Here is a 20,288-nt window from a genome sequence, read left to right as displayed (position 1 = left end):
TTTCCCCGTGTCTAGTAGAGCAACAGTGCAGGAATGACCAACAGGATGCTCCACCTTTGTCTGTCAGAGATCAATATGTCACATGTGTTAGCTGCATCAACAACCTCAGTATCAGAAAAGTGTTACTGTCCTGGTTAAGTATCTAATGCTGTTCCTCTCACCTGCTAAGTTGGGAGTGCTGTTTGTTAGCCCTTCCTTTACTTCCAAACAAAGTTCATGCTCAGTTTTAGCGCGCTTCAGAATACACCAAGCCATTTTTCCAGACTTTTTCCTAGGATGGATTTATTAAATTATTGAGGCTTCTTTGGGTAGTGTTGTGACCGGGAAAAGAGTCAGGAAGGGCTTTATTTTGTGAAAAAAGATTTATGGGTGTCACTGTCTGGAGACCAAGGTTTGTTTTTAAAAAGTGAATTATTTCTGTAATGTTTTGTTACTCTGGCAGTGGTATTACGTGTGGAACAAACAGCACCACTTAAAGATTCTGCCCACGTAGGAGAGTCCCCAGGATTTGGAGAGTTTCTAGCCACAATGCTACAAAATGGGCTGTCCCAAAACAGCCCCTGCAGGCTGTTGACAACTTGAGTAATATAGATCAGCTTTGTAGCCTGAATCTGCCTTTAGACGCACACAGTCATGTTGTCCAGATTGGCCTGTGTATTAGAGCTGTGCGACGCTTTGGTCCCTGATTGATTTTGGCAGAGATTTGGCCCGATTTGTTGGCTGAATCTCCAAATCCAAATCAAATCAGGAGACCCTTTAATTTCTCCGAATCGAATTGGAAACACGCCCCCCGGCACGAATTGCTTCAGAGAGATTCGGAAAGATTAGGAAATTTGGACATAGACGCAGCTTTAAATGTTTTTTCTACATACCCCTAGGTAGCAGGGGCTTGTGAACGCTGTGATTGTGGGGCAGATGTAGCATCCCACAGGAGTGCAGGGGGTCCCCGGCGTGCTCAGCGGCAGACCCAGAAGTAGACCATAAGCACTTCCAGTCCATGTCCAGGTCCGCCAGGGAATGCGCTGCCCCCCCCCCCCCCCCCCCCCCCACCCCCCCCCCCCCATGCCCCACTGGCTTGGCAGCTGGTGCCTCCTAGGTCTGGGGGGGGGCACCCAGGGTCCCCCCCATGGACTTGCCTATGTTGAGCTAGTTGGAGAACCAGAGACCTCATGGCCAGGGCCTGAGTTGTGTTTGCATGGTCATACATGGTGCTGCATGCCAGCCTATGTAGGAGTTCTCTGAAGCAGCAGTATTAGGCCTTAGACTTTACACCAGCTGAAGTATGGCATACACTGGACTTGCTGGTACCACTGGATTGGAAGTACGGGCAGCAGGGATCTAATGTGGGCTGAAAGTAAGGTAAGATGTTGGCAGTGGAATATGTGCACTATGGCTGTGCATTCCCTATATAAGGGAAGCAAGCAGGGGGTCTGTTTCTGGGTGTGATTTCTGGGAGGACAGCCAATTGCCGCTCTCCTCTGTGCTCTACTGTCTTCAGGAAGCTCCAGAGGCAAGGGACTACTGCAAAACATGCTGGGATCATTGCACACTGGCCCCTGGCTATAGAATACTTGGCAGTACCTGTTTTTGTTGTGCTCTTTGGCACTCCAGACAACCAGGCATTTGAACAGCTGCACCTGCATTTCATGCTATGATTTTGTGGTGCTGCAGATTCTCCAGAAATGCTTTGCATTTTAAATGAATACCTGTCCCTGCCCTTTCTTACTGGATGAGCAGCTTGCGTTATAGTGAAGGGTTCTTCAGTAAATTTGTCTTAATTGAACCAGGTTATAGAAACTCAAAGTTCCTAAACTAAGGGCGGTGTCGAACATCAAATAAATCCTTACTATGTGCAGTTAAAAACACAAGCAGATACAAGTTCAAGCAGTTTATCATGTGTTAACTGACCTCCTGGCATTGCAGAGTTGTTCCCTTTCAGTTCGGGGTTATCTCCTAACATGTACTAACTCACTATATTCCCACGATTTGCAACTGTTGCAAGTGAACTTGTGATACCAAGTAGTAGCATTCATACATCAAGCACTAGCTTTGATACCTCACAAAAAATCCAACAGTTTGCAACTGTTGCAAATGAAAGTGTAACAAGGCACTAAAGGTGAAGACTAATCTCCAGAGATCCTCGTTTTCTCTGTTTAAAAATCACAAATTCTCTGATTTAAAGGGGGGTGGGGAGAAGGAAAAAAACCACACAAATTCTCTGATTAAAACCTCCCAAATCTGTGTTTTTCCATGATTAAAATGAAACTCCACTATATATATATATATATCGATATAATTACAGTTTTAAAGCAATTTGGAAGCCTACCAGTGCCTCAGACGCTATAATAAAATAAATTCTAAAGACCTATAAATTTTGGCATTTGATTTTGGCTTTATCATGGAAAATCCGAGCTCTCTCCCTGCTCTCTTTGCTCACTAGGTCCAGCTGTGGCTGTGTCCCACCCTTCCCCCACCCAACACTGCTTTGCAGCACTGAGCAGCCCTAATATGTTGGTGCCCTGCCTATGCCATTGCCCCTCACTACTGACCCACAGCCCTCCTGACCCTGCTGATGCCAGCTGCCAGAGCTACGGAGCCAGGGACCTGGGTCAGCTCCCTGCAGAACCCAGCTCCCCCTCCCACCAAGGTGGTGTGGCTGGAGTGGAGCCCATCAGGGGACTGGATGCGAGCTGCCTGCTGTGGGCTCAGGGCTCCCTGCCCTGCTGCCCTCCCCCAGGGCCTCCACAGTCCAGCAGGTGGGACCTGGCATGGCACAGAAAGCAGGCCTGGGCAAGGAAGTTTGTTGCTGTTGCTGGGAGCCCCATGCTGCCCTGGCAAGGCACCCCCTGCCTGCCTGGCAGCAGCAAGGGGCACAACTCCATGTCACTGCTGCTGGGTGGGTAGGGGGCACTTTGCCATGGTGACATGGGGCTCACAGCAGTGGCACCAAGCTTCCTTGACTCACTCTTCCCTGATGCACCTGGTCTTGCCCACTGGGTTGTGGAGGCCCCAGGGGAAAGGCAGCAGGATGGGAAGCCCAAGCCCTCAGTGGGCAGCCTGTACCCGCCCCTGTCCCATGCAAAAATCTGGGGGATATATGCCTCCATGTCCCCCTGAGAGTGCACACAGTGGCAGAGAGTCAGCCCCAACCCCCGATATGAGCCACCCATGATCCCGTCCTGCACCCAGGCCCTGTGGTTGGGTATTCCAGCCTCAGGCCCCATGCAGTGCCCAGGCTGGGCAGCAGCCCCAGCCCTGCCCAACTCTCTCCTTCATTATGGGGGCCTCATTTCTCCCCCCACCCTTGCCACCAGACTTACCTGCTGGGAGCTGCTCTCCAGCTTGCCGAGCAGTCATGTCCATGGGTACATGTGCACAAGCACATGGTGACTCCTGCCGACCACCCTCCTCCCACTCCCCCCAGCCGCTTGCGGGCTGGAACTCTGCCAGCCTGCAAGGGGAAACCCATCATTTCCCATGCTTTTCTCCTTTAAAGGAGAAAATCTGAGTTTTTCGCCTTAAAATTAGGAAATCCAGGTTTTACCACATTTTTCCATGGTGAACAGACAACACAGATCCCTGCTAATCTCTACACATTTTTAAGTGTGGCACCCAGGTCTGATGCCCCATTTCCTCCCCTTGAGTTATGCTACTATTAATTATGAATCCAAGTCCTAGAGGCCGTTTTGTGCAGACAGCTTTATTTTAAGTAGGAATGCTTGTTCATAAAATGAGACTCCATTTTGCAAGCCAGCAGCTTTGTCTGTATTTTGAAATTTTGGAAAATGGAATCAGGGAACATCTCTTCATTGCTAAACAAAACACAAACCAATAAAACCCATGTATTAGTCTATTGGTTTCCCCATCTTCTCTCCAAGGAAAGGCCTATGAAGATTTGACCTTGCCCTTTGACAGTTGATTGAATGGATCAGGGTGGGCAATTATTTGGGTCCAAGGACCATGTAGGGAGATTTGATCAGCTGTTGCAGGCTGGGTCAGCACCCCCCGCCCCTGACAACAACTCAGCAAAACTCCCTATGGGGCTGTGGGTGGGTGGGAACAGTATTCAACAGTTAGTGGCTACTGATACTATGTCACCATAGCAATGAGCTATATTGCCATAGCTTATCGCTACAGTGACATAGTATCTTGTAAACAAGCCCGTGATGTCTGTTTTTGTATGTAAAAATAACTTATAGTGCCAACAATTCTGTTTCATATTTTAACAAAAAGAAAATACATTGAGAAATACTAACTTACTAACCAAATAAGGAATAAATAATAACCGAACACTTATCTGCCTTGAATTCAAGTGTGGAAACCATCCTATTAGATCAAGTAAAGTAACTACAGCAGTAGATTAATGAGCATGCTGATACCCAGATAAATACATTGTCTTTGTTTTTTGGCAGGATACACTTGAACTGTGCACCAGGGAGCAGGAGTTTAAAAGCATTCTCTTTTCTCTCTGCTACTTTCATACATGCGTTGCTGGGAGACTCAAATTTGGTCCACAAGGTTGGAATCGAAGATACCCTTTCAACACTGGAGATCTGACCATTTGTGTCAATGTCCTCTACAACTACTTAGAGGCACATACTAAAGTAAGAGTTGCTGGTCAAATAACTTCTTTCCAAGGTTATAAATCTCTCATTTTCCTATGTTGAAAAATTAGGGCATAATTTTTTGCAGCTATTATTAAAATAGCTGATATTATATAATTCTATTGCTGAGTTTGAAAATAAACCAGATCAAAGGTTTTTTAACACTGGATGGATGAACTTTGTAGCATAGGTCAAAGCAGTTCCACATCAGCAGCTTAACCAAAAAAAATGTCCTTCATTATGTTAACAAAAACAGTGGTTTACATGTGCATATATGCCAAATTCATTAGGCAGGTAATGAAGCATTTGCACAAATGTAATTACATACAGCAATTCTGACAGTTCATAACACTGCATTAATAATCACTACAATTAGTTCTGATGATGGAAGCAATTTACAGCACGTCACATGTATAAATAATGGTGCATTTCCTGCATGTGTCATTATTATGTATTAAGGATGCCACCTTGTTGTGACTTTCTCAGTAATGTTCCCCTGGAGTCAAAGTTAAGGGTAGATGAGTGATTTTATTTCTGAACTACAGCATATTTTACAGTTGTGTGGTTTAAATACTTAGTTGAGGTCGTTTTTGTAAGTTCTGTAAATGCAATGCCTAAATAATAGCAATGATTGTTCGGCACTTAATGGGGTGGATAGTAAGCAGCTCCTCTGACACCAGCTGCTTCAAATAACTTAAAGAAATGTGAGAGAACAGCATATGCTTTAAGAAAACCTGTAATATTGCTGTTTATGATATGGTTTTACCTGTGTGTCCAATTGGTAGTCATTACCCTAGAGTAATTCTTGTTTTCCTTTTTATTTTCACTGACAACTTTTGTTAATAGGACATGAAGCTGAATTTCCTTCATATGGTATTTGGTGTCACGTTTAAATAATTGCTTAATTTTGTAGTGATGATTTAATAATGGTTTTCATTTAGAAAATGACTCTATAAAATAAGCTTATTCCAACCTTTTATTTTTCTTTACCAGTAAATTTCCTTCTTTCCTTTCGCTAGGCTGTGTTCTCAAACCACCGCTCATGCGCATAATAATTATTTATAATAGTTCTGGTAGGGAGTAGGAAATAGAGGGTCAATAGGAGAGACGATTAGTTCACCTTTCTTTCAACAATATTGTCCTTTTGCACTTTAGTGGTAAGCAGGTTGCATTGCAGCTTTATAGTAATTTTAAAATGTAGGTAATGCAAGCAGGAAAAAAGATATTAAGACCTTCAAAATATGATACAGAGCTAAATTCTACTTGCCTGACCAACTCAGAACTTCTGAAATATGGGAAGAGACCTTCTAGTGAGGTAAATTAGTGTGCCTCTGTAGAGGTCAATAATACTAGCAATAGATGCTAATTTTTACCAGCTTTGTCAGGAAAACTTAACTTTTTTTGTAGTTCCTAACTGATTTGGCCGAATTCATTTCCGCATGGTCAAACTAATGCCACAAGGCCCAAGCATTTTGAGTTCTCTGCAGGTGGAATGCAAAGCCGCTGGAGAAGTGACACCAACCAAGAATATCAGGTACAAGGCACCTGTGCTTCCACCCACTCTGGGTCATTGTTAAAATTTATGGAAGCATGATATCACGCCTTTCACACTTACTGTTTAGGGAACTCAGGCCACTTGTTCCCCTTCCCACCACATGGGACTGGGTCACACCAGCACTTTCAAGATCCTGCTTGCCGCATGCAGGAGTTGTGAGTGTACCCTGTGCAGACATTTTGTAGGCAAACTAAATTTCATTTCATGAGCACATCAGTTAAATATCTTATAGGGTACAATATTTGTTATGCAAACCTGATATCCAAGAAATCTCTTTTGTCCAAAACAATTCCTCGTGTTTCTTATATTACCCTATTTTTTTCTTTTATCAGAAGCTTACGTTCTCCAAACTTAATTATTGTTGCATGTGTCTAATCGAGTGTCACACAGAGTCAGAGAATTGTTATATGCTTCTATAGCTAAAAAGTCTAGAAACACTTTGAACAAGGGTATTTAACATGAGAGAGAGCAGTTTTCTTTCCAGCAAACACTGGTGTCTTGACATTAATATATATTTGACTGAGAAAAAAACGCTAAATTGATTGACACAGTATACTCATTGAGTCCAAAAAACACTTCTAAAATGCAAGAATGTTTTTATTCCAAACCAGAAGTTAATATTTGTCTGAGTTACACTGTTCAGCTTTCCCCGAGTCATTATGTAGCATAGCTTATTCAATTCTGTGACTTTTTTTTAATTCAGTTCAAACCAGTTTAAAAGAAAGGTGCATTAGAAGTTCATTTATTCAAATTCAAATAAACTTGTAGCAAGCATGCTGGAATAGTTTTACTTGTTCTGTTCTGTCACATCATGCAACGTACATAACCTATAATTAAGTTTTTACTTGAACTGTTGGGAGACAAATACTGCCCCAGAGGGTGTAAAATGTTCCTGTCTGGAAAGTCTTCATCAGAAACTGGCATATTTTGCAAACCAAAGGTAGCAAAAAGAAGCTTCAAATCTTGCTAAGTCAAATAAGGTATATGAGAAACCATTGTCAAGAGACAATGGTTTCTTGAATGAAAAATTCAAGGAATGGCACTAGCACTATAGTCCTACAAAACACATAACAGTTAAATGATTTGGTAGTGATGGGACAAATATAATTTCTGTTTTTTCTTGAATTCATCCCAAATTCAAGTAATGTAGAATTTCTTTCTTGGTATTTCCTAGAGAGGATATATATAAGACTGCAATCAGATACAAGGTTTTATTTCCCCTGTGAGAAAGACACAGTAGGTTACCTTTCTGTCACTCATGAGGATTTTTTTTCCAAAGGTCTGAGTAAACGCATGCATTTGTTAATGAGTTATGTTCTTTTATATCACACCGTGTTTTGAAATCCTGCATTGCTCCTTAAAAGCTCTTATAAGGGATAGGATGAAAACTATGACTTGCAGCTTAATTGATATTTGTTTGCACAGTAAGTAAATTTTAGTTAAAGCCTAGATATTTTAACCAGATATTTATAGATATCAAAAATTGGCATGGAAAAAAATAATCACAATGTAGATATTTTATAAACAACAACAAAATCCCAAGCACACTAGGTGCATCTAATTTTCAAAGTATTTTGAAAATTCTAAAAGTATTTTGATTTTTTTTTTTGTTCTGATGAAACATTGTTCATGCTAGTATTATTGTGAGTGACTTTGGTTTGTCCATTGGACACCTAACTTGTTATTTATTGAATTATATATTCCATTATCTTTGGTAGGTTCCATGGGAAGATTTGCGCTATCTCTTTGGTGAAATTATGTATGGTGGCCATATAACTGATGACTGGGACCGCAAGCTATGTCGGGCATATTTAGAAGAATTCATGAGTCCTGCTATGGTAGTATTTCTCTGATATACATAAAAAGCACTAAGAATTAAATATTACAATGTCTTGTATCTTGCTTTAATACATTAAATTTAGTATACCAGATCACTAAAAAAAAAAACCTTAATCACTGAGCAAGAGTATCTTCTGAGGTGACCCCCAGTTCTGTCCTTCCCCTACAAAAATCTCATAAAGGTGTCTGGGAATAAATGACCCAGTTTGTAATGAGTGCAATTCATCCCTCCCAAAAGGACCTATTCTGCAAGGCTTTTGTGACTTAGCATATTGCTTACAAACATCTGTTCCTGTGGCGGCATGTCTTCCATGTTTTATAAAAACTCTACATAATGAAGAACCACCAGCTGAACTGCATGCTGGACAGTGTGGTTGGGTAATGGTTTTTCTATTAAATCATTCTTTTATGATTTTCTGGTATTTTGAAAATATTGGATGAGGTAGAAAAACTTGTTTCTAAAGTACTTTTCAGCTGATATAACGAAAATATTACATCAGTTGTTACACCACAGAGCAACACAAACCCCCGACACCCCAAAATCTAGACTTACTGTTTGTATAGTTTATTTTCAGGTTGAAGAAAAGCATTAGGGCGTGATGCCTTGTACTCCTTTTCCTGTGTTCTCTAGATATGGGAAGCAATAATAGACCATCTCTCCCCCTTAGATAGTCCTACTGAACTTGTATCTCTGTAGCAAACTGCCAGCAGAAGATATAAGAAGATGTAGGTTTAATCATAATTATGGAGTTGGACGGCATTGTGAGGAGCATAACGCTTCCGTTAAATTGCAGTATTTCTTGGATGCCTTCTGAATTATGAGCAGAGTTAATCATTTTAGTATTGTATGCAATAGAAATTAAATATGAATAATAATTGGATTTGCCTAATTATCTTTTTAGGAATCCTAGCAGCTGTGTTGGCATTACTTAATTCTTAAAAAAGAAATCTTTGCCTAATTCTCTTAAGCTTGTTAATTAATCAATTTAGAGAAGTGACCATATAAAATTTACAGAAAATAGTAGGAACAGATTTTTACTATGTCCTGCCTAAACGTATTATTTTTAATTGTCCGAGATAAAAGCTTATTTGGAGGGAAAAAATGAGCACATAATGTTTGAGCAGACCAGTTCTGGAGCTTGGATAACTTGGGGGAATGCACTTTTCACCCATGGCAATGTAGTTGGAGTCTGTCTTCAGGTTCTAAGTAAAATGAGTTTCCTTGCATCTCCTCAGTCCCTAATGAGGTTTTCATATGTCAAAAAGCCATACTCTGTTTAACACAATCGGAAGTCACTGCTCGAGGAGGCCCAAGAGTAGGTTACCATGGAGATGGGAAGGATAAACACTACTGTACTTCTGACCTCAGCAGAGGCTGATTTCTCCAAATGACAGCTAAGGTCATGAGGGCAGCGTGGAAAGCTCATTCGGCTGTTTCCTGCTCTGTCTAGCCTGTGGATAAGTAAAGAATTACTGTTTCCAGTTTAGGCAGTCCATTAACCTTCATAAACCTGAACTTTCATTCAAATAACTGTAAAATAAATATAGGTGGTGGAACCTGAGGAGAATTGCTGTTGTTTGGACGCCCTTTGGAAAGTTTAGGGACCCAACCCTGAATGTAGATCTGCCGCAGTGTTGCATGAGAGGATAATAATGTTTTCGAGCTTTGGCTGTAATTGGCCAATGACACTTCCCTATATTACCAGATATGGCAAAAAAATCATTCATCAATTGGCAGCCAACTGAACACAGACAGGAATGGCTACACACGCACTCCATCAGTGTGCTTGGCTTTGGTGTTCATGTGACAAAGTAATAGTGCCTGATGAGTTTATTTGTGTTTAATCCATAAAATACAAGGTGAGTTTTGCACTTACCTCTTGACATACTTCATATGCAGTGTTTGACATGTGGCCAAAGTCGTAGTGGGTTCCCAATGTATGCCATAGCCTGCAGTGTCCTGTTATGTATACAAATCTATAGCAGTACAAGGGGAGCTCTTTTAAGCGCCCATCAAAGAGCCCAGTAAATACAGATTGAATAATAGAAAATAACCTTCAACTGAAGGTTGCATGGCAAATTACTGGGAACTTTGGGAGTACTTTAAAGTGATACACGGAGACTGATTATTGTAGATGAGGTTTGTAGTTTGACTCTACTGTAAATGGCTAGCTCTGAGACTGGAATGACTTCTCAGAAGTGCCTCTTGGTAGCAGCGTCAGAAGCAGCTTGTTCTTCTTGACTTTGCTAAATACCAGAAGCCTTTGAAGTTTGTTGTGGCTCCATGGAAAAGAACCAGCATTAGAAATAAGTGGCTGTTGTGAAAAGAGCCACTTGTAGCCAGAAGAAAATCTTTCAGCAAAGACACTCAAGACTGGAATGAGTCTCATTTTGTCTCATGTCACTGAATTGAAAGAATTCTTTGAATCCAATAAAGTCCTTACAGCTCAATAGTGGGAGGAGAGTTCAAAGCTAATGCATTTGTACACATGTATTATTGCTTTTTTTACCCTGTTCTGTCACTGACAGATAAGGCTGAGCCCAAAGAACGCATCTCCTCAACACATTGAGCTGCATGCAGGCTACTTATTCAAGTCAAGCTCTATTTCAGCATCCTGATTCTTAACTTTAAAGCCTTAAAGGGGCTCAAACCTGCTTACCTCAGTGACTTCCCCTCTGCAAGTTTTTGTGGCAGCTGGATTCTACCAGCATGTTGCAGCTGGTGCAGACTAGGTTCAGCCCTCCTCAGCAATAAGAAGCAAAAGGACTTTCCAAGCTCAAAAATGTATCATTGTTGTATTATCCACTTGAGGCCAAGCTGGGCCACCTTCAGGGTGCAATACAAAATGACTCTCCCTTTGCAGGGTTCTAACTAACCCTGCAAAGGGAGAGTAGAAAAAAGAGGAAATATAATCATCCTCTCCCTTCTACCTCTCCAACACTTGGAGCTAAGAGAAAAGATGCCATAAAAGCAAGGAATAAAACCAAAAACCTGCCATTCAATGGGCAGGTGGTGAACTGATAACAATAATAGTGCTAAAAATGCTGGAGTCAGCATAATTCATTTTGTCCAAATATACTGTTGTCACTTTAACCAACTCAAAGTAACTGAATTCCTGAAACACTGAAGATGCCAAAAAAAATAAATAATTTGAAGAATTGACCATAATATTGTTCATTCTCTTCTTAAAGCTGGAAGGAGAACTGGCACTGGCGCCAGGCTTCCTAGCCCCACCTAATCTGGATTACACTGGATACCACAAGTACATTGATGAAATACTTCCACCTGAGAGCCCGATTCTCTATGGACTCCATCCTAATGCAGAGAGAGAATTCTTGACAGTGACATCGGATAACCTCTTCAAAACTCTTTTGGAAATGCAGCCTAGGAACTTATTTATAGGAGAGGAATCAGGACAGTCTGCAGAGGAAAAGGTAAGGTAGTTCTCCTAACCATAGTTCCCACAGGGAATGCTGCTCAAAGAGCAGGAGGGAGCACATTAGAAATAGAGCATTGATTATGGTAGTGCACTGAGATACTAAGCTTAAGTTCTAGGGAAAAGAAATGTACTCAGTTTGCCAACATAAACTCTATTATAAGTAATAATGAGCAAAACTGAACCTCAGTGTAATTTAGAATTTGCATCGGGAATGATTTGGGGCCAGAAAATGAGAAAGGAAAAATGCTTAATTTTTTATGGGAACAGTTGCCATGTTTAATTACAACTTATTCATTGCTGACCTATGTTGTATTCCATCTCTGGTTTTTCAAGAGAGGAATTATGGCAATATTGATGTAGAAAAAAATACAGTGTTAAGATTCACCTGATTCTAGTTGTTTCTCCCTCTTCATTACTCTTTGTTCTAAAACTGGTGAGTTAGGAAACAGGTAACCTTTCAACTTGATAGCCACTTCTGTGTCTGCTAAATGCTTGATGCTGATGCGGCCTAGAGGTGAAGATCAGGCATCACATCCCATCTCCCCGTGTGACTTTGAGTGGGAAATCACTTGCAGGCAGATTCTCTGCTGCAGCAAGCTCCCACAGAGTGAGCAGGGCTTGGTGGCGAGGGAGTGGTGTGTCAGGCAGTCGCACCTGACTGCCATGCACCCAGGATAGTTTAAGCTGCACAGTCTGGCAGGTAGGGATAGAAGTGTGTGGCATTTTCCAGCCTATCACCTTCTCTTCCCCCAGTCTGATTGCAGGGAAGAAGACACAGGAGCCTCACTCCTGCCTCTGAGCTTGCTGAGGTCTTTCCTTTGCAAGACGTGTTTCTTGCAGGACACTTGTAGGAAGCTTCTGTTCTCTGTTGTGCAAAGAAGACAAATCTCTCCAGGGAATCTTCCCATCAGTCTTCATAGGCCTCAGCTCCCCATCTGTACAAAATGTTAATGGAACAGAAATACTTATTTCCCTTGCAGAGGTACTGGATGGATAAACCCATAAATCCTTAGCAAGCAATCAGATACTACCATGATGAGAACTATATAGGCACATAGATAAAGCTCTCGCTGGTCTTTATAAGTACTGATGCATTTTGCAGTTCTATTTAGTGTCAGGAATATTTCTATACAGCCAAAACTGATCCCAGTGATATTAAACTGACTAGATTTAGACATGGAAGCATATCGGAATGACATGGGGCTAAGATGAATACATCTAACCATTCTGCTACCAAGAGGCTCCCTTCATTTCACTGTAGCTAAGCAGAGCAATCCTCTATTTTTACTCAGGGTATTCAGAGTTCTAAGACTCCTGCCAGGCTACAAAGTGTGTGAGACCACTAGATCCTATGCACAATTTTCCATGTCCCATAAGCCATTCTATGCTTGGCTCTTTTGGAAATTTCAGCAGAGATACCAAGGGCTGAATAGGCAAGCAAAGTTTTTTCAGAAAAGCAGGGGGGAAAGTCCATTATAGATAGAGTTTGCAAAAAAAAGTCATCTTAATATCAATTACACTTGGTCTGGAGTCTCAGAGGGGAGAATATGGCCTGTGTTCCATTTCCTGATCTGCTTAAGGGGTTTCAGTCTCTTCCACCTCCCTGGAGAGGGCCCTTCCCACCATGCAATGTGCTATTTTTTGAAAGAAATGAGTGAGCCCTGCTTTGGATCCTGAATTGTAAAGATTTAGGCACATACCTTCAGGGGAGGCTTCTAGGTAGTGAATCCTAAGTGGAAGGAGGTGCCTTCCTACAGTGCTGAGTAAAATGCATCTGAGGAGACGTATGATTCAAGACGGGTTCCCAACCTGTTTTTACTGAGGACTGGCAAACGTGCTTAAACTTAATTTACATATTCGCATTTAATTTACATATTTAAATTTAATTTTTACATGGGTTGGCAGGGGGGTTGTGAGAATCCAATCAGGTTGGGACACCACACTGCAGGCACCAGGGAACCCTGCAGGGGAGGGGGCTGCGCAGGCAGTTGCCCAGGGGGACCCAGCTGGAGCTGCACAGGTAGAGGGGGCTCCGCTGCTTTCCTTAGAAGCAAGCAGCAGAACCGCCTCCCCGCAGGCAGGGGCTGGGGGTCCTGCCTGGCGTGGGCCCCGGTACCTGCTGCATGGGCACAGCTGGGCACAGCCATGGCAGTGGGAGCGAGACGGGATGCACAGAGCCGACTGCCTCCCTCCTGGGGCTGCCTCACCACCCAGTTTGAACCCCGCACATGATGGCCAGTGGCCTGGCAGCCAACCCTTTGCGGCCTGGTACCAGGCTGTAGCCCGGTGGTTGGGAACCTGTGCTTTAAGACTCACCCCTGTCCTCAGTTTTTCTCTATTGGCAGACTGAGGCCAATTCAGGTATATGACACAATTATTACAGAATAATTTATGTCAGGTTGTAATCTGTAGGCAATGTGCTCTGTGGTAAAGAGCATGCACATAGCCAGTTCTCCAAACCAGGTTGTCTGAAGAAGGAATAATTACAGTGTCTGACCACTAGGTGGTAGAGAACCAGCTCCCCCAGAATGAAAAAGTAGATACATGACGCACACTGCATCGTAACTTTTACTCCACAGTGGACATGTCTACACATGCAATTAGTGCAAAGCACTAAATTCCGGACTTTATTGTACCAGAGTTTATTGCTCCCGAGCATGCCATTTGAACATGAGCCCAGGAGCAATAAAGTCTAAAGCAATAAATTCTGGAGTTTATTGCCATTTGAACATGCACCCAAGAGCACAGCATGTTGACCTGGTTTGGAGCAGCCCCGGCAGGCAGGGCCTCAGCAAAGCATGCTGTATAGGGGCTGGCTGGGGCATGAGGTGCTTCAATGTAGGACTAGCCAGCAGGCAGCCCCCTCATGTCCTAGCCAGCTGGGGCAGCATCTACACATGCACTGCTGTGGAGTTTTTTACTCCGCAGAAGAAGAGTACTTGTAAACTACACTCTCCTGCTGCAGATTACATTATTTTACTCCAGCCTAATATGGGGAAACATGTAAACACCAAGACACTTACTACACAGCTAATTAGTCTACTGCACAGTCAAAATCTCATGTAGATGCACCCAGTTACTACGCATTTTTCAAGTAGTAACTTTATCCTTAAATTCAAGTGATTTACTATATGACAGGGCTGTGCGTTGTCTCAACTGTTACTATTTGGTGAAGTCAAGTTAGTGTGTTGGTTTTTATGGATCCTGGTATGAGGTGCCTAGCTCTACCCCTGTATTGCACAGAATTCAGGTGCTTAACTCAGGCTGTAAACTATAGTGGCCAGGCATCTAAAAGTCGATGTCGAGAGGGCATTTCTTGGTTTTGATCATAGAGGAGTTATGCTCCTCTCCTATCCACTTCACTATTAGAGTACTCAAAGATATGTCATAATCATAAAGAAACAACACGATTAAGTTACTCACATGTTGGATAGCATTGTTGATCCCTATAAAAATATAGTGGAATGGTAGAGTGGGGATTTATTCAGCAATAAAGTATTTTTTTCCTATTAAAGTTAGCTTCCTGAATTCCTGACACCCAGTAACCCACTGTTAAATGAAAACAATTTAACTATGACTGTTTTAATGAGTCTGGCACACGCACACTTTTGTAATTAACTTAAAATATGACTATCTGTTATGTGAAGGCAGCTAGTCATGCCTATTCAGGTCATGATCATTACCTGTTCTAATACAAATTATAGGGGGCGTCTATGATTTGTACTTGCCTCTGAGATTCACTCCTGTGTTCCTCTCCCAAATAAAAAGTTGCAAGCGAAAACATAGCCAGGAACCCACATGCCCATGGCTACCCAGAAAGTCTGCTGCAGCATCCTTTCTAGGGGGATTGTTGCCTCTGCCTCTTTTCTCTGGCCACTCACCATGTCCCAGGTTGCCAGTGGGCCCCTGGACTCAGCAAGGAAACTGCATTGTGCATGCAAGAGAAGAATGTGGCCCAGATCTGCCTTTTCCTGAGGATGGCTTATTGTAGCTTTTTATGATTTGCTCCTATTCATTCTATGGCATTGGGAACTATGTGACTTTAGGGCGCCTATACACATGTCCAATGCCTGTTCAGATGCGTTCAAATTAGAATGAGTTGGAGCAGACTCGATTAATTGATGCTTTAGCAGCCTCAGCATCCCTTCATTTCAAAATGGCTGTGGGGGTGCTTTAACAAAAGCTCATTGAACTTTTGCAAGTGACTAGCCTTGCAAAATGCAAGGTATTAGTTTTGGTTTCAGTCCCTACTGTGACCCTGGCTCATGACTAAGCAGAATAGGTATAATCTTGATTGGTCCTGATTATTTATATAAGCACTAGTCATGACTAGTGCTAACCAGACCAAACCTCAGTGAACCTCTCTATAATATCGTCCCTTCCGCAGCTGTACCTATAAATGAAAGCAGAAGCATAGTCTAAGGGACTGACCTAAAAGCTAAACCCAGTAATGATTTCAGCTCACCCTGTTGGTGTTGGTATGCTCAGGTTAAGAATGTCCTGGATGAGATTGTGGAGAAACTTCCTGAGGAGTTTAACATGATCGAGGTCATACAGAAGTTCACTGGTCCCAAAAGTCCCTATACGCTTGTTTGCTTCCAAGAGTGTGAAAGGATGAATCTCCTCATTTCAGAGATACGCAAATCGCTTAAACAACTGGATCTTGGTTTGAAGGTAGGAGAAGTGACTCTCTTTTGCAGACAAATAATTATTTCTTGTTGTCAAATAAACTGATTATCTTTCTCCAAACAAAGGGGGAGCTGACATTTTCACCTGAAATGGAAGCACAGCAGTCAGCATTGTTTTATGACACTGTACCTGACACATGGACCAGACTGGCTTATCCTTCCACATACGGCCTTGCCCAGTGGTAAGTACACTGCAGCACTTTACCAGATAATGATAGCTTACATGGTTTCCTTGCCATTCATAACCCTATGAGCAGCACAATTCTTCCCCCTTTAAATATCAGCCTTAACAGAATGTGTTCACACCCTCGAATAAGCGGGAAAGATTTCATGTTTCTAAACTTTTCCTTTTTAGAGGATGTGTCTACATGTGCATTAGATCCGGGAGCAGTTTACTTGTAAGTAAACTACTTGTGAGTAAATGCTCCCAGGCAGGTGTCTACACATGTTGGAAAGCAGGAGCAGCAAACTGAAGCAGTAGCAGTTTGCTGCTAATGGCAACAAACTGCTCTTGCTTCCTGGGCCCTGCAATTGGCAGCTCCCACCACCAGGAGTAGAATTGGTGGGGAATGTAGTAGTGGATGGCAACTTGGGCAGCAGTGACCACGAGATGATTGAGTTTAGGATCCTGAGGAAAGGAAGGAAGTAGAGCAGCAGAGTAAGGACCTGGGACTTCACAAAATCAGACTTTGACTTGCTCAGGCAACTCATGGGCAGGATCCCCTGGGAGGCCAGTCTCAGGGGGAGAGGAGTCCAGGAGAGCTGGCTGTACTTTAAGGCAGCCTTACTGGGAGTACAAGAACAAACAATCCCGATGCACAGGAAAACTAGCAATTATGGCAGAAAACCAGCATGGCTTGGCAGGGAACTCTTCAGTAAACTAAATCACAAAAAGCCAGCTTCTAAGAAGTGGAAACTTGAAGTAACTAGGGAAAAATATAAGAGCATGGCTTGGGCATGCAGGGATGAAATCAGGAAGGCTAAAGCGCAACTGGAGATGCAGCTAGCAAGGGATGTGAAGGGTTTTTACAAGTATGTGGGTAGCAAGAGGATAAGGGAGAGTATGAGTTCCTTACTGAATGGAAGAGGCAACCTTGTGACAGAGGATGCAGAAAAGGCTGAAGTGCTCAATGCCACAGGCAAGGGCAGCTCCTAGATTACTGCACTGGGCAGCACAGTTTAGAGAGGAGGTGAGCAGCCCTCAGTGGTGAAAGAACAGCTTATGGATTACTTGGAAGAGCTGGATGTGTACAAGTCCATGGGGCCGGATGGGATGCACCTGAAGGTGCTGAGGGAGTTGGCTGATGAGATTGCAGAGCCATTGGCTATCATCTTTGAAAACTCATGGCAATCAGGAGATGTCCCAAATGGTTGGAAAAGGGCAAACATAGTGCCCATATTTAAGAAAGGGAAAAGGAAGATCTATGGAACTGCAGACCAATCAGCCACACCTCAGTCCCTGGAAAAATCATGGAGAAGATCCTCAAGAAATCCATTTTAAGCATTTGGAGGAAAAAGAGGTGATTAGGAACAGTCAGCATCGATTCATCAAGGGCAAGTCATACCTGACCAACCTGATTGCCTTCTATGATGAGGTGACTGGCTCAGTGGATGTGGTGTACCTTGTTTTTAGCAAGGCTTTTGATACAGTCTCCCATTTCTTGCGGGAAAGCTAAGGAAGTATGGGCTAGATGAATGGACTGTAAGGTGGATAGAAAACTGGCTGAAGCATCAGGCTCAGAGGGTAGTAATCAATGGCTTGATGTCTAGTTGGCAGCCGGTATCAAGTGGAGTGCCCCTGGGTTGGTCCTGGGGCCGGTTTTGTTCAATGTCTTCATCAGTGACTTGGAAGATGGCAAAGAGTGCACCCTCAGCAAGTTTGCAGATGGCACCAAGCTGGGGGGAGTAGTAGATATGTAGGAGGGTAGGGCTAGGATTCAATGTGACCTAGACAATTGGAGGATTGGGCCAAGAAATCTCATGAAGTTCAGCAAGGACAACTGCAGAGTCCTGCACTTAGGACGGAACAATCCCATGCACCAGACAGGCTGGGGGCTGACTGGCTGCGCAGCAGCTCTGCAGAAAAGGACCTGGGGCTTTCAGTGGACAATAAGCTGAATATGAGCCAGCAGTGTGCCCTAATTGCCAAGAAGGCTAACAGCATACTGGGCTGCATTGGTAGGTGTGTTGTCAGTAGGTTAAGGGAAGTGATTATTCCCCTCTATTCAGTATTGGTGAAGCCACATCTGGAGTACAGTGTTCAGGTTTGGGCCCCCCCCATTGCAGAAAGGATGTGGACAGATTGGAGAGTCCGGTGGAGGACAACAAAAATGGTGAGGGGGCTGGAGCATGTGACTTATGAGGAGAGGCTGAGAGAGTTGGGCTTATTTAGTCTAGAGAAGAGAAGACTGAGCGGGGGTGTAATAGCAGCCTTCAACTACCTGAAGTGGGGTTCAAAAGAGGATGAAGCTAGGCTATTCTCAGTGGTGGCAGATGACAGAACAAAGAGCAACAGTCTCAAAGTTGCAGCAAGGGAAGTTGAGGTTAGGTATTAGGCAGACGTTTCTCACTAGGAGGGTAGTAAAACACTGGAACAGGTTACCTGGAGAGGTGATGGAAGCTCCATCCTTGGGAGTTTTGAAAACCTGGCTAGACAAAGCTTTGGCTAGGATGATCTAGTTGGGGATGGTCTGCACTGAGCAGGGGGTTGGATTAGATGACCTCCAGAGGGCCCTTCCAGCCCTAACTTTCTATGATTCTGTGACCTGCCCCATCACTCAATCACCTGATCAGGGCACCAGGCTGGGAGCTGCACTTGTAAAACTAGTGGCATTCTTGGACTTGTCTACATTAGTAACCAAGTAAATCCCACTCTAGCCTTGCTCTTCCATGATACTTGAGACGTATCCCTTGTGGCTACAGCATCCCCATCCTTTCTTCCCATACAAAGACACTGCACACCTCAGCTGTTACAAAGTACTTCTGTCCTTGATCACTATTCCACTAAAACTAAGGTCCCTGCTTCCCTGCTTCTTCTTTTCGCTCAGGGTTAAAGACCTTCTCAAGCGCTATCGAGAACTTGATACCTGGATGCAAGATCTTGTGCTTCCAGCAGTGGTGTGGCTGTCTGGGTTCTTTAATCCCCAGTCCTTTTTGACTGGTAAGTAGTAAGGGCAGATACCCCCACAAGGGAGCAGTGCTGGAGGAGTTGCTTCAGCTCCAAATTAAAGCTTTGGAAAAAAAATTACATTTAGTTTTACATGTTTTCAACATAATCATGCCTTCTGGGTATTTGCAGTACTGATGCCATGTTATGCTACTGCATGAAAAGGGATTAAGGAAATTTGCTTAAAGCAGTCCTATCTATTTTAAACTACAGAACACACATGCAAAAAAGTAAAGAAATAACAAAATAAAAATGAAAAACTAAGATACTGAAATTTCTCATGTTTAACCATCTTGTGCGAAAATAAGATACCATATGATTTTGATTTGACACTATTGCTTGAAAAATTGTTGCCAACCTTGTTTTAGGCTGTCAGTGCCACCTATGCAAGTTGTTCAATTTTTAAAAACCCTTAAACATTTATGAAGTAGTTCTTCCCCATGCAGTGAGGCATCTAAAGACTGAAACTTGGAAGTGGAGGAAAATTATGAACAGCCTCTTTCCGTCTCTTGTTATATTAAAATCTGGTGGCAAGAAGATACGAAAGAAATGCTACATTTAGAAATGTATACCTGCTAAAAGAAGTCTTATATTTGAACTGCTCATTTAGTCCTAGGTTTCCTGCTCCATGTGTTTTAACCTGCACATTCCTTCCTTAATGTACTATTTTGCCTCACATCTGTTACTTTGTAAAATACTGTCACTAGTGTACAAAAAAGAAACAAGTTTGTCTAGACCAGGGGTAGGCAATGTTTTTAGGCAGTGCGCCAAAAACGCCCGCAACTTCAACTTATAAGATGTTGGCGGGCTAGAGTGAATGGAGGGGGAGCCACAAGGAGCCCAATCCTTGTTGTGGCAGTGCAGCCCTGGCTCTTCCCCCAGCTGTCTGCATGCCAAGCAAAATGCTCTGGCACCCATGCTGGGGGTTGCCCATCCCTGATTCAGACCACACTGCCTTCATTTGTTTTTAAAAGTTCAAATGCAGTTTTTCCAATG

General features: G+C 43.0%; 1 protein-coding gene across 1 annotated transcript in view; it reads left to right on the top strand.

Moving 5' to 3' along the window:
- DNAH11 (dynein axonemal heavy chain 11) overlaps positions 1 to 20,288 on the top strand; it is a 279,731-nt gene that overhangs the window by 256,467 nt on the left and 2,976 nt on the right. The window contains exons 75-80 of the mRNA XM_006028586.3: positions 4,413 to 4,604; positions 7,878 to 7,997; positions 11,191 to 11,433; positions 15,927 to 16,112; positions 16,193 to 16,308; positions 19,174 to 19,286. Of these exons, the coding sequence (XP_006028648.1) occupies positions 4,413 to 4,604; positions 7,878 to 7,997; positions 11,191 to 11,433; positions 15,927 to 16,112; positions 16,193 to 16,308; positions 19,174 to 19,286 (970 nt within the window). The remainder of the gene's footprint in view (positions 1 to 4,412; positions 4,605 to 7,877; positions 7,998 to 11,190; positions 11,434 to 15,926; positions 16,113 to 16,192; positions 16,309 to 19,173; positions 19,287 to 20,288) is intronic.

The sequence above is a fragment of the Alligator sinensis genome, unplaced genomic scaffold, assembly GCF_000455745.1.
Source record: "Alligator sinensis unplaced genomic scaffold, ASM45574v1 scaffold1112_1, whole genome shotgun sequence".
Classification (NCBI taxonomy): domain Eukaryota; kingdom Metazoa; phylum Chordata; order Crocodylia; family Alligatoridae; genus Alligator; species Alligator sinensis.
The sequence above is the reverse complement of the archived record's forward strand: the minus strand, read 5'-3'. Positions and strand labels throughout refer to the sequence as shown.